The 14,929-nt window shown below is 41.6% G+C and overlaps 1 protein-coding gene and 1 pseudogene across 6 annotated transcripts in view; both read right to left on the reverse strand.

The window, feature by feature from the left end:
- KMT2A (lysine methyltransferase 2A) overlaps window positions 1–14,929 on the reverse strand; it is a 74,589-nt gene that overhangs the window by 35,851 nt on the left and 23,809 nt on the right. For 5 of the 6 annotated variants that reach the window (XM_059930292.1, XM_059930290.1, XM_059930291.1 and 2 more), the window contains 8 exons: window positions 13,575–13,644; window positions 7,942–10,595; window positions 6,440–6,617; window positions 4,824–5,058; window positions 2,557–2,621; window positions 1,745–2,122; window positions 1,120–1,193; window positions 16–147 (listed from right to left, as the gene is read on the reverse strand). In XM_059930292.1, the coding sequence (XP_059786275.1) occupies window positions 16–147; window positions 1,120–1,193; window positions 1,745–2,122; window positions 2,557–2,621; window positions 4,824–5,058; window positions 6,440–6,617; window positions 7,942–10,595; window positions 13,575–13,644 (3,786 nt within the window). The remainder of the gene's footprint in view (window positions 1–15; window positions 148–1,119; window positions 1,194–1,744; window positions 2,123–2,556; window positions 2,622–4,823; window positions 5,059–6,439; window positions 6,618–7,941; window positions 10,596–13,574; window positions 13,645–14,929) is intronic. The other variant, XM_059930293.1, reaches the window with a different exon arrangement.
- Window positions 353–741, reverse strand: LOC132370377 (small ribosomal subunit protein uS8-like; annotated as a pseudogene).

Below are 14,929 nucleotides of genomic sequence, written 5' to 3' on the forward strand. Positions count from 1 at the left end.
ACTGAACAATTTTACCTTAAAGTCCACTCTGATCCTGTGGACTCCATCTGCTGGGACTTTCTGCTTTGAACTATTGCCATTGGAGAGAGTGCTGAGGATGTTCAAAGTGCCTGCATTCTCCTGCTTATTGACCGGAGGTGGTTTTTCCTATGGGGATAGAAGATGGATAAAGAACAAATCCACACCCTGCCTGCCTTCACTCTTGCAACAGATAATAATGCAAATGACAAATCTTAATAGATCTGGAAAACATGTTTCCAATATAAGTATCCTACAGAAACAGACAAGTAATCTTCAGGAGATTTTTTTTTTTCCATTGAAGCATTTTATTGGCACGTATGTATTTATACCCCTAGAAAACACATCCCAGGCTTTTCCCTCCTGCGTGTCTTCATCTTGCTTCCTCGTGGTCCACGATGCCAGCTGAGGTTGTCAGTACAATGAAACCACACTGACCAGATGGGAGCAGGTTATTCTGCCATTTTTCTAGATCTTGGAGTTGCACACATCAAATCTGGGGCTGATCACTCCACACTTGTGTAACCTGCCTATGAGATTCAAAACAATTTTCCCAGCTCTGTGATCATCAATGATTTCAGATTTGCCAACGTAACCATGCTTCATCATCACAGTTAGAAACTGGACAGGAACTCTGGAACATGCCTTAGTAAGAACCTGGCATTTGCCTCTCTTTTCAGCACTGCTGATGCTCTCAAGAGCATCAGCCTGGACTTGCATGCACACCACTACGGGGGCACAGCAAGAACCGGAAAAGTCTTAAAGACCTCTCTCTCCACATGATAAAAATAGTGAGTGATTGTTATAGACAAATACTGCTAACGGATGTTGAGGGGGAAAAAAAAATTATACTCATCAGCCTGCAGCATAAGCATGTGGGGCTACAAGGAAGGGGAAAACAACAAGGGGAAAAAAAGAGAAAAAATGGAAGTGAGCTAAAGCCTAAACCTGAAGTTTGCTAATTTTAAGAAATTCCACTGCCATCTACACAGAAGCAGAAATGCAGTTTCACTCAATCACGTAAATGTCAAGGATAAGGCTATTTCCCTACAGAATAGAACACATCTTTGACAAATGGCAGGGAAACAAATCTTTCCTCACCTTTTCTTTAGGCTTTTGTTTTACAGGAATACTGGGGCGAGGAGCCACTTTTTTCTGCTTGCTTTGCTCTGGACCTAAAGAATTCAAAATAAACTGCAGTCAGATGTCACTAAACTTACAGTTAATGCTAAATAGCAACGATGACTCTAGCACTGATTGGCCTGCAAAGAAAGGGGCATTAGAAAAAACAAAAAACTATTTAAACTCTAGGCTTTAAATAGGAAATTAAGACAGTATCTCCAACTTAACTGGTTTTTGCTTCTATTTCTTTATTATTATGTAACAGTTAAAAGAGAGCTAATTGGGACTTCCTTGGTGGTCCAGTGGTTAATACTCCACGCTCCCAATGCAGAGGGCCCGGGTTTGATCCGTAATCAGGGAACTAGATCCCGCATGCATGCCGCAACTAAGAGCCCGCATGCCGCAACTAAAAGATCCCTCGTGCCACAACTAAGACTCGGTGTAGCCAAAAAAAAAAAAATTAAATAAATATTTAAAAGAGAGCTAATTTTCTTGTACCAAAGACTTAAAAATACACATTTCAGGTTTCCAAATGCTGTTTAAGATGTCAGTGTCCTGTGCTGGTACTTCTGGTGCGGCAGTTCTTCCTGCTGTCCTCACTCACCTGACTCCGGAGGTGGAGGTTGCCTTTTCTTGGGCTCACTAGGAGTGGTCTTGGGGACTTCTTTTCTCGGTGGTGCTGTGCTGGGGGGCTGTAGGGGGATGGCTGGTGCCGGCTGGGAGACCTGCTTGCTGGACTTCCTGGAAGAGGGCGTGGCCACTTGTTTGGCCTCAGGTCCTGGGGTGGAGGCATTCCCTTCCTCACTCTTGTCCTCCGGGGGCTTGCGCGGAGGTGGTTCACTGTTGCTTTTCTTGGGGGCGGGATCCTCTCTTGCTGATGGGGTAGACTTCTGACTAGAGTCAGCCAAGTTCTTCACAACACTGCTCTCTTTGCTCTCTTTCTTTTCACTGGTCTTAGACTTCTTCTCTTTCTTCTTCACAGCTGGGGGTGGGGGGGGAAAGCAAGATTATTTTTCTGTAAGTGAGAAAATTTTATTTAAAATATAAGTATAGGAATGTAACAATCTTAGTCTCAGTTTCCTACAGCTAAAGTTGACACTGGAAGGCTCAAGAAAGTTAATGCCAAGTTGGCAAGTGAAACAGGTATACTTTTATTACTCTAGGAAATGAAATATAATGTAATTTTTTGTATGAATTTTAAAAAATTTTTCTTATGGAAATATTCAAACATACTCCAAGGTGAAGGGAATAGTAAAATGAACACTTATGTACCTATCACCCAGCTTCAACAACCAACAGCTCCCTGGGAAACAGCAGTACTTGAAAAAAGGCTAGTATTCTCTTTACACTAGATGTACACAACTATATGACATTAAAGCAGGAAGCATTTGGGGGAAGATCTTTTGACAACACTACCTTTTGCTTGCTTCTGAAGGTAGGCTTTGGAAGGCATCCATTGTAGATTCTGACATTTTCTCATCCTAGAATAATAAGGAATAGCATAAAGTAAACTTCATTTAGGAGAGAAGCAATTGAAGCAAGTATTAATTCGTCTGCAAGAATCCGTGAACCTTGGGCTTCCCTGGTGGCGCAGTGGTTAAGAACCCGCCTGACAATGCAGCAGACACACGTTCGAGCCCTGGTCCAGGAATATCCCATATGCCGCGGAGCAACTAAGCCCGTGCACCACAACTACTGAGCCCGCGCTCTAGAGCCCACGAGCCACAACTACTGAAGCCAGCGCGCCTAGAGCCCGTGCTCCTCAACAAGAGAAGTCACTGCAATGAGAAGCCCGTGCACCGCGACAGAGTAGCTCCCGCTCGTCACAACTAGAGAAAGCCCGCATACAGCAACGAAGACCCAACACAGCCAAAAATAAATAAATAAATTAAAAAAAAAAAAAGAATCCGTGAACCTTTATTCAGGTTCATTTTGAGAGTTGAAAAAAGGACTGCTCATTATTTAAATTCAAGCCTTTAAATCCTCTGATCAGCAATTTCACCTACCTTGAGGATCTAAAAGGAGCAAATATCAAATTATTTTTGAAATGGGACTCAAATGTCTTGCAACCCAGTACTGACTAGCGCCACACACAAAACGATCAGTCATTATTTCTTACAGTCAAATCAGTCCTGCTCCCTTATAAGATTATTACTCATATAGTAATCTGAATACAAAATGGACTAAAATTACCCAAGTCCTTTGTCTGCCACTACAATGCTACAGGTCTATCTCAGGGCTTTGATAGATATTTCAGTCCTCAGTTTATTGAAACTCAAAACTTAATTTGAAGTTTAATATTGAACTGAATCCACTGCAACCCCTAAATTTAGTGCAATTTTATCTTGCTATCATGTACCTTTTTTTGTTGTTCTGTGAATTGTCTCACTTCTTTCCACTAATGGGACTGAGACAAGATTCTTGCTTAAGGCCAGACTAAACCAAAGCACAGAATTCTCGGTGTCTCCTAGAAACTGTCTCCCCTTAAGTAAATAATGCAGCATTTCTCCCAATTATGTTTTATATAAATCACTTTCGGGCTTCCCTGGCGGCGCAGTGGTTGAGAATCTGCCTGCCAATGCAGGGGACACGGGTTCGAGCCCTGGTCTGGGAAGATCCCACATGCCGCAGAGCAACTGGGCCCGTGAGCCACAATTACTGAGCCTGCGCGTCTGGAGCCTGTGCTCCGCAACAAGAGAGGCCACGATAGTGAGAGGCCCGCGCACCGCGATGAAGAGTGGCCCCCGCTTGCCACAACTAGAGAAAGCCCTCACACAGAAACGAAGATCCAACACAGCCATAAATAAATAAATAAACAAACAAACAAATAAATAAATAAATAAAATTAAAAAAATAAATAAATCACTTTCATGTTATTCGTTCATTCAGCGAATATCTATGGATAATATCTATTCCTGGTGCCAGGCACTTGATGAGATACTCAACCACCAAAATTTATTTATGCAACTCTCTTGATCCACTTTCAACAAATTATCCCACAGAGCAGAAAGTGCATCCACAAACTGACTAGAAAAAGGGAAAAAAGGTAGAGTAATCAAAACTTCCAAGGAATTCCCTGGCGGTCCAGTGGTTAGGACTCGGCGCTTTCACTGCCGTGGCCCGGGTTCGATCCCTGGTTGGGGAACTAAGATTCCGCAAGTAGCGCGCGGGGCGGGGGAAGACTTCCATAGGCATGAAAATATTCTGAGAGTTAGAGAGTGGAGAGACTTATATCACCAATATTTCCTGAATGCCATAAAGATAAAGGTAATTTCAGTTGACCTGATAAATACTAGGCCTAAATTCGTTGGTGATTAAGTAGAAACCCTCCAGAGCTGCACTGATATGGCAGCTCTAGACACATGTGGCTATGTGAATTTAAAATTACATGGAAATTTTAAATGTCGTTCCTTAGTCACACCAACCATGTTTCAGGTGCTAAACAGCCATATGGCTAAGGGCTACCACACTGACCTGAGCAGATACAGAACGTTCACAGCACTGCGCCTGAGGATTTCTGATTTAAGCACAGCCCAAACCCAGCACAGCACGAAATCCAAGCGTGCAACTCATCTTGCAACTTGAGGTGACTTGGTACAACCACACTGGGCATTCGGGCGCTCTTTCTCTGTGACAAGCGGGACAGTGGCTGAGACCAGCCCCCCAGAGAGACGCGCACTCACTTGCAGCACTGCTTCTTTATGTTGCGGCCACCAAACTTGGGCTTGTCCAAGCAGTTAGTGCACACACCACAGTCCTCAGGCACCTGGCAGCCGGGACACTGTCCACACCGCCTTGACCGCCGTCCCTTCTTTACTGGAGGTTCCTGCGGCGCCTTGTTTCTGGTGACAGGTTTAATTGGTTTGATGGGCGGAGCAAGAGGTTCGGCGTCTTCTGAGCCAGCAATCGATGACTTGTCTGTTAAAGAAACGTGGCATTAGCTCTGACAGAGTGTCTGGGTCCTTCCTGGGAGCAGAGGGGAGATTCTCAAAATCTACTGATGTTAGTATATACATTCAAACCTTGTTTTAATTGGGACTCCAGAAATCAAATTCATTACAATAAAAATATTCATATGCAGAACACAGAGCCTGTTTTAAATAATTACTTAAATGTTTAAAAATGCCTGTAACTTGCAGCTTGACGAAAGAAGAAATCCAAACAATGAAAACAAAATACAGTGTAACCTAAAGTCAAGAATATGAATTGAGGGAGTTCCCTGGTGACCTAGTTGTTAGGATTTGGCACTTTCACTGCAGGGGCCCGGGTTCGATCCCTGGTTGGGGAACATCCTGAAAGCCACGCAGCGTGGCCACAATAAAAAAAATAAAATAATTAATTTTTTAAAAAAAGAAAATATGATTAAAAAAAGAAAGTAAAGAAAGCATTAAAAGAAAAAAAAAAAAGAGGGCTTCCCTGGTGGTGCAGTGGTTGAGAATCTGCCTGCCAAGGCAGGGGACACGGGTTTGAGCCCTGGTCTGGGAAGATCCCACATGCCACGGAGCAACTGGGCCCGTGAGCCACAACTACTGAGCCTGCGCGTCTGGAGCCTATGCTCCGCAACAAGAGAGGCCGCGATAGTGAGAGGCCCGCGCACCGCGATGAAGAGTGGCCCCCGCTCGCCGCAACTAGAGAAAGCCCTCGCACAGAAACGAAGACCCAACACAGCCAAAAATAAATAAATTAATTAATTAATTAAAAGAAAAAAGAAAACAAAAGAATATGAATTGAATGCTTCTGAAGACTCTCTAAACCTCTAAATTTCATCTGAGCAGTCACCCATGAGAACGTGCCTCACAGACCTGAAACCACAGGGCCCCAGCTGCTGTGCTCTGAAATCCAGGGGTACAGAGGCCACACTTACCACAGGGGTTGCTCTCAGGCAGTGACAAGCGTGGCAGGGATACTAGGGTAGGCCTGTTCCCGGGAGACACGAGACTCCTCTGACAGTCACTGTTTGCTCAAGGGCTCCCTGACAGCCTTGCCAACCTTTCTCACGCTGCATGGCACCCAGGAAGATTCTGCCCAGCCTTCCTTCCCACTCTCCTTCACTAGGGTCAGACTTACAGAGCAGTCTGACAGCTCTCCCAGCCTTTCCTGACTCCCTCCCCATTTCCTCTCTCAGGCATTTCCTCTAGTAACACCCTTACACATTTAATCCCCCCGCCCTCCGCCATCTGGTTTTTGGAGGACCCAGCCTAACATATAATGCTATGAAGAGCCTACTGGGCACTCCCAGGATGATCAGCAAACAAACCCAGTGTCTGCTTAGACCTCAAGGTTGACATCCCCGACCTACCATCATTTCCCATGGAAGACAAAATCTTTTCTCGTTCTTCCCAAGGTAAGGCACTCAGGGTGGGCATGTCATCAGGAAACACAGCTCGTTTTCGGCCAAGGGCAACAGCAGCTCTTCTGCAGACGTGTTTAATCCGGGGTCCTCGCACAGAGGTCTCCGATGAGTCACTTTCTTGACCCTGAGTGGGAGGCAAGCCAAAAACAAACAATAACAACCATATGCGTTGAAAATATAATTGAATGAAGCCAAGGTATAGTTGATTAACTTATAATCTAGAATCCACACATACAACTCTAGTTATTCCCAGCTGACATGCCATATCAATATATAGAAATCACCTACTTCTAAAATTGGCAGAAAAGGATTCTAATCAAAAAACAGAAACCAACTAAGCTTCTATTCCCAATTATACTACTTCTTTAAAATTTCCCTCAAAAAAAATCAAGCTGCCAGTCTGCATTATCAAGAAGCTCATTCTCGTGTAAGTAGGGCTTATCTAAGCACAGACTATTTCTTATATTTCCCTGATCAACAGAGAAGTAGGGGGAAATAACCTATAAATGGAAGTATAAAAGGCCACGGCTCCAAACAGAAATGTCTCACATTTTAAAGAGCCACGGCTCCCATCACTAGGAGGTTAACCAAAAACATCCAAAATGGTGTCAGAAATAAGTCTCATCATATTCCTGCTAGACCCCTCAACTGGCAGAATTACTAAATGTAAATGTGGCCCTACGTTGAATAACATTAAAACCTAAGTTTGTGGTCATCTTAACCTAACTGGATATGTTGGTATGAACACGCATCTACTACATGACAATGTTTAAAAACAATCTAAAGATTGGCAGGTTTTCTCAGAAAAGGCCAGTGCCTAGCTTGCTTTGTTAATTAAAAAAAAAAAAAAGCTCTTCTTTACAAAAATCTGTTTGTCATTATCTTCACTAACTGAATTGTACAGCTTTTCTGTACCACAACTTGAGGCTAAGTGCTTCTCATGTGTATTCTGCAAATACCTATTTTCTATTGGTCTAATCACTCACAACTCAGAGGAAGAGATCCCCCCCCCCGTCCCTGTTTTCTATAGTAAACAACAGTAAAACAGTCTGACTGCAAAAATGCACCTTCAAAATTAAGTCACAGATTCCATCAAACCAAACCCATTAAGTACAAACAACTCAGCATTCAGGGTAATGTGGCCCCACGTACCTTTCAGTCTTGGTTCACCGCTTTCCTACACGTACCAGTCCAGCTATCCCCGTTCCTCAAGTACGTTTTATACGTTTCTATCTCTACCCTACACTGTTTCCTCTCCTTAAAAATTTCTCCCCTATCATCTTCTTCTACCTATCAAAATCCTACCCGTCCGTAAAGGACCACTGCGAATGCCACCATCTTTTCCTGATTCCCGTAACTGGATCTAACTGAAACACTCAGCCTAAAACTTGCTCCTAGATGGGGCTCGAGAGACTGTTGATTTTAATGGGCAAGATGGAAAAGAGTACCTGTGCTTTGGGCTGGTCAGTTTGTTTAAGACTCTTACTCTTCTCAATCTTGCAGAGCTGGGCTTTGGCCTTTTTTAGGAGGCTGGCAACCCTCTTGTCAGTCATTGGAAGCTTGTCTGCCTGAGCCAACATGGAGCCTATGGAGGAAGTGGAATGTTTAACAGTGCTAGATGAAGGAGTGGAAAGGCAGAGGGTTTTCTCCTTCTCCAGGGATGGGGCAGTTGGGCCGAGGTCCAAGTTGGTTTTTTCCAGATTTCCTCTCCCTTTCTTTATAAGTATTTTGGTTTTGACAGCTGTTGTATCCCCAAGAGTCACAGAAGCAATATCAGTCCCAGAATCAAGTGATGAAGACTTCTTCCGCCCGGTTGCTTTTTTGGCAGAAGATGAAGTGGCCACATCTTCACCAACAACCTTCTCTTTGGAAACCCTACCCACAGGATACAAAGCAGAGCTACTCTGAATTTCTGATCCCTTTTTCCTTTTCTCTTTCCTGGACTCCCGCTTATTCTCTTTTTCTCTCTCCCGGTCTCTCTCTCTACTCTTGTCCTTCTCCACGCTCTTGTCAGCATCTCGCTCTTTGGACAGCTCCTCAGGGGCCTTGTCTTTATTTCTCCCTCTCTCAGTCTGAGAGCCTGGGGTAAACCAAGGGAAGAGAGGAGTGGGACTACTGGACGAAAATGGCTCTGCCGGAGCACTAGTCTGCTTCCTTGGTCTCTGGTTTTTCTCTGCAGATTCCCCAGACTGAGTCAGGGAGTGAGAAGGAAAAGTAAAAGTTGGGTTTAAGGCACTAGTGGCAAGAGGGCTAACAGAAATGCTTAACGAGGAAGAGACAGAAGACGGTGGGGTGAGAGGTGACAGCTCGGAAGTGCTAAGCCTTCCACTTCTTGTCCTCATGGAGTGAGAAGGAGATCTTGGTTCTGATCGAATAGGGCTAAACACTTTTCTTTTCCTTTTCCTGTTAGAGACTCCTGACGAAGACGTGCCAGCAGAAGTTCGATTACTAGGCAAGGTTACAGACTCAAATATCCTAGAGTGAGCCTCACTTGGAGTAAATCGTGGAGCTCTCAGAAGAGGGCTCCTTTTGTGCATATCAAACCTTGTTCCGGAATGGAGTGGCGAAAACAATCGGGCTGAAGCAGCGGTACCAGATGTAGAAAACCCAGACGCGAAGCCGACGTCCTCAGGAGTCAGTGGAGGGGGGCGGAAATTATCAAATATTGGTTTGCGAATAAGACCTTCTTTGGCATACTTTGCTGAGGAAAAGTACTGTGGCTCTGACCTAGAGTGCTTTAAAGAAGTCCACCTAAATGTCGGTTCTCGCAAAATAGATTTTCGCTTCCCTTGCATGGGAGCGGCAGAAGTAGGCAAAAATGGTGATGCTAAAGGGATGGTTGGAGGCATGAGCCAAGGTGTGTGGTCAGCGATGCTGGAGGCTGGCTGCAGCGGGGGCGGTGGAGTAAGCAGGGGTGGCGGTGGCGAGGAAGAGGTCTGCTGCTGGGGGGCACTTTGTAGGGTGGACAACTTTTTCGTCGTTCTAGATCCAAAACTTCTCTCTGACACTGAATACCTTCTGCTTCTCCTGTCATTACTATCGTTTTCTGGGGACTGGGAAATAGGCAGTGGAGTGTGAACTTCGGGGGTATCGCTCCGCTCTTCAGGAAGTACCTGAATCTCCTCAGAGGCCTGAGAATCTGTGGAGGTATCAACACTGGGGCTACTGGATCGGGAGGAGTCTGAAGACATTTGAGAGGAGTGCTGAGAAGCTGCACTTGATTTTTCGGAAGATCCACAGGACGTGGCGCCGAATCTACTATTCGGTGTAGACTCTAGTCGGGCAATTTTAATTGGAGGGTCATAATCCTCATCCTCTATGAACCGCCGAGGGGTTTTAATGATCCTCGAGGAGATGGCACTGACAACAGGCATAATGAACTGTCGGATGTTTTTGACCTGTGTCTTCACTTTTCTTCCTTGCAGCTGAGCTGCTTCTTTCTCAATTTTCTTTTGAGCCCCCTTTTTTGCCCTCTGCAAGAGCTGCTTAGCAATTGTTGCATCTGTCCTTTTAGAAGAAGGAATAATCCTAACCGGCTTAATCCTTCGAGGGCTTTGTCTGACTACTGTCTTATCTTCTTTTGTGAGTGGAGGTGTTCCTTCCTTGTCTTTCCGGACCTTCTGGGGCTTTTCCAGTTCAGAGTTAATGAGGAGACCTGAAGGGGTCTTTATCCTTTCTGTTGATGGAGGCCTTCCTCGCCGGCGTACAATCTGTACCCCCTTCCTTCCTATTTGAAGCTTCCCTGTCTTAAACTTTGACTTGAGAGGAGAGAGTTTACCTGCTCTTAATTTTTTAATCTTTGTGGCTTGCTGAAACGTAGCAGAAGGTGTTCGTTTCATTTTCTTCAGGCTATCTTCTTTGTTTCCCTTTGGTAACTCTGAAATGTCCTTTCCATGCGTTATTTTGAGTTTTACTCCAGGGAAGGTGGGAGGTCTTCCTCTCTTCTTTTCTATACTTTTAGAATCTTTCTTCTTGATCTTATCTCCAGATTTGGTCTCTGATTTATTTAGAGGGGAGAACACAGATGGGTCTGAGAGGAGAGCTGAATTTCGGTCAGAGCCACTTCTAGGTCTCCCGCGAGGTTTTCGAGGACTAGTTTTAACTGTGTATAGAAATTAAACAATGAAGAGCATATATTTAGCTTTGTAGTTTAGGTCTTAACTAAGCTGAATATAATTTAGCACAAGCCATTCTGTACTGAACTCTACCTGGGTCTAATCAGTCAATAAAACATCTTAATTGTGCTTAGTTTCTTTTCACCAAAAACCTGCCTAAAAGAAATCAAGTAAATAACATCCTACCTAAAAGAACACTTAACTACCTTTTTGATAGAAAAACTAAGATAATAAGAGGTTTTCAACTGAGCAATTAATATATAAAACTAATTTTCCTACAACTTTAGGTGAACAAGGTTTTTTCTGAATTAAAAAAAGGTGTGTTTTAAAAAAATCTGTATGACCTTTTCCATATCGTAGCCACCAAGAGTTAACATCTGAGAACACATTTATAGTAAGTCATCCCATTTTTTCAACTCAGAATTTTGGCTTTAATAAATCTGAACAAGATGCTCTTCAGTCAACAACATACCAACTTCTATAGGCTACAATAATATACCAACTTCTATAGGCAGCTCAGCTTCCTATATTTTCAATCTGCTTTGCCAAAGTAAGTTAAGAGAGTTTCATTGAAAAGAAAAACATTCATTCATGAGACATCAGAATAAGATCACTGAACTCAGTGGTAGGTGAACTAATCAGTGAAATGACATGAGATGTCCATTCATCTATTCCCCTACCTACAGGTTCTTGAACTAGTTAGTCTCAGATTACAAAAAAGATTTAACCATAATTGATGTCAAGAGCAAACTGACAATATAAATCCGATTTCTTTTATTCTAAATAAAAGGAATTTGCCAACTTATAAATCAGCTCAATTTGCTGCTTATCAAGAGACTTCAGAAAACCACTGTTGCCTAAAATTCTCTCTTTTTTTTTTTTTTTTGTTTTTGGCCATGCTGCACAGCTTGTGGGATCTCAGTTCCCTGACCAGGGATTGAACCCAGGCCCCAGCACTGAAAGCAGTGAAAGCCTGGAATCCTAACCACTAGGCCACCAGGGAACTCCCTAAAATTCTTTGTATAGTCTGTACTTTCTTTTCTTTTTAAAGATGCATTCTTTTTTATTGAAGTATAATTGACATACAATATATATTAGTTCCAGGTGTACAACATAGTGATTTGATTTATATATACCACAGATTGATCACCACATATAGTCTGTACTTTCTAAATGTATTAAGAGTTGCCTCCTCTATCATATCATCTCTTCTCTTGTGACTTTTCAATGTTTTATATGACTCAACATTCTTCTGAGATTAAAACCTCCCCTAAGAGGCACCAGAAGAGATTTATGCCATTATGATGAACATTTTAGACTATGGAACCAGCTTTCTAACAGAACAGAAATCAACAAAGGTCTTATTGTTGAGCTTTCTAAATATAAATGCTTTCCTCACCAATTAACTTGAAACTTCTCTTAATAGATTAAGATTCACAAATCTGTTCTCAATATATACTAATTACAACAAAAGTAATGGACTCAAAGACAGCAGAGAAACGGTTTCATTTCTTAATAAAGTATATACAGATGGTTTAAAAAAACAAACAAACAAACAAAAACCAACATTTAAGGTACACTGACAGCCAAGAAAAAAACTTAAGAGGAAACCATCAAGAAAGGGTTGTGAATTAACAAAATAAACTCCTACCCAGAAGTACATCACAAGATTCCTTATAATCTTGGTAGACTTGAACTTGGCTACTCAAAGGCCTTTATTAATTCTGAAAACCTCTTCTATCCATCTTTTAAAAAAAGCTTTTGGTGGACAGGTAGAAAAAGCAGAATAGAGAAGAGTCCTGCTCTGCTGCTAACGTCCATAATCCACAACACATTCAAAGAACTCACAAATCAGTCAGAAGTAACTGCTCATCATGTCTTTTCTGGGCCTCATTTTATTATCTATAAATGAAGGGTCAGACCAGACAATCTCTAACATCACCTGATATGAAGTTTTAAGATTTCATCACATCTTAAAGAGAATATTGCTACTGTCTAAATGGCATAGATACTGGAATACTACTGACTAAGTCCTCTCAACTAGAATGGCAATACCACCACCACTTGGGAAAGGAAAAACTGTCAACTTATGTGTTTGAGTTAGATTACTATATAATATATGATGACTCAAATGAAATGCAAATGCTAACAAACATCACAAACTATGTCAACATCAAGGACCAAAAGCACAGCTAACAACATCATATTTAACTAGACTGTCTATGCACATAAAATCAAAGACAACCATACAAGAAGTCAGAATGGCAGCACAGATGGGGAATGTTTTTTTCATCAAAAGATCTATAGCCCTCTCCTATACAGAACAGAATTCTGCAAGCCATTAAATGTTATTTCCACTGAGGATCATCTTGCAGGAGACTGCTGTTAAGTCTAGAATTTCAAGACATTCTAGATATAAGAGAACAATGACAAATATTGCTAATAAATGGAAATACCCATGTCGTTTTTATTTTCTTTATTTTAACACAGTTTTTCAAGGATCAGATAAAATAGTTTCATACAGTGCCAACATTTTGTTTTTAGCTCTTTGACAATAGTAGACCAAATTTCATCTGTAAAAAACAATGGCCAAATTATTTCCAAAGTCATATATACTGCCATACAATTCAAAATGTGTAAATCTGAGGATGCTGTTCTCAGTAGGTAACCTTCAATCTGCCTACCAGGTTTTGCAAGCATTCCATGGAAATCTAGCCCCCATGCCTCTGGTGGTTCCCACAGAGAAGCATAATCGAAGATAAACCAAGAGCGGCCTGACAGAGAAGTCCCTTAAAGAGGTCTAGCTAGCTCATAAGCCATTTCCTACTTAGTGTGAGGGAAAGGGAAGGATGCACCCAAAAAACCCCAGTATTTAAGACCACCCTTTACATGCAAAGAAGGCAAGGGGAAGTCACAGTCTCTTAACAAACAAAACGTAAAGATGCCATGCATTTAACTGGCCATACCTGAAGGAGACCTTGTGGGGCTTCGTACTCTGACTTCTTCATCTGAGCCAAAACCTAAGAACTGCTCATCCTATAACAAAGGAAAATTATTTTAAAATCAGGAAAAAAAAAAAAAAAAAAACCATGAATCTGAACATATCCCAAAGAAATGCCCAGAGGAGACACAAATGAATTTGGAAAATTTAGCCTCTATGTATTACTCATCATCATTCATATGGATATTATTATAAAATAACTTAATACTGAAATAAATGGACCCAGCCATATGGCTTCATTACAGACAAATAGGAGCTGTGTAGTAATTGAACAATGCATTGATAAGTTATCTTTGGTGCACAGTACATAGGGGACAGTCCTAAATTTCAAACTATAGATACAGCCCAAAACAATTAAAGAATGACTTTAATTCAAGTAAGCAAATCAGTACAATGGCAGAAATATACAGCCCCAATAAAACAAATATATCTTTTCAACAAGTAGCTAAGTCTACAGACACATAAGGAATAATCTACAATATCATAATCTCTTGCCTACTAAATATTAATAGAGACTGAAATTGCCATTATCGTCAGTTCCTTAACTCAGGAATTGACATTTAGATGTGATTTCTATACATTTGAGATCCAAAGATTCTCAACATGCATTTTATGGCATCATTTTTAAATGCCCTGTGATAAGAGACTTAATGGTGGGCAGCAGCATTTGTGAAAGGGATGATGAATTGACCACATCAATTCAAGAATGCATCCAAGAATAACTGAAGGAAGCATCTTATTTTCAGTCATACTTAGAAAAGGCAAAAACTTCTCTTTACCTCTAACTTTTAACCTGCCTTTTAAAAAAATACTAAGGATTTAACCGATTTTGAACAAACTGTCAAGAAATATGGTCTATTTAAACAACCTGATTAATAGAAATTCACTGATTCAGAAACTAAGTTTTCTACAAAGAGATGAGAAAGAATTTCAGATGCCAGAAACAAAATCCACAATAAGAACAAAATAAGGAATTATAGACAGATTTTCTTGTACCTCCAATTTATACTGATAATCCCCAAACTAAGTTCCAACAGTTAAAGCCCCCCAGTTGTAGAGGGGGTCACTTCATCCTCTCGTTTGTTGGCACATGCCACCACTGAAGAGAGGGAAGGGCTTGTCTGAGGTCTCAATTTTTTTACTTATTGGAGTGTTGTAAGGAATAAATGAAATAATTTATGTAAGTTACGTAATTTATGTAAAACCATTCATAAAACTATAATGTGGTGTCCATATTGTAGTTCTTATTATTGATGTGGTTTTAGAAACTGAAGTTCTGAAGGGCCAAATGACTTGCCCAAGATCATACAGTTATTTACA

Source organism: Balaenoptera ricei, chromosome 8, assembly GCF_028023285.1.
Source record: "Balaenoptera ricei isolate mBalRic1 chromosome 8, mBalRic1.hap2, whole genome shotgun sequence".
In the NCBI taxonomy this organism is placed as follows: domain Eukaryota; kingdom Metazoa; phylum Chordata; class Mammalia; order Artiodactyla; family Balaenopteridae; genus Balaenoptera; species Balaenoptera ricei.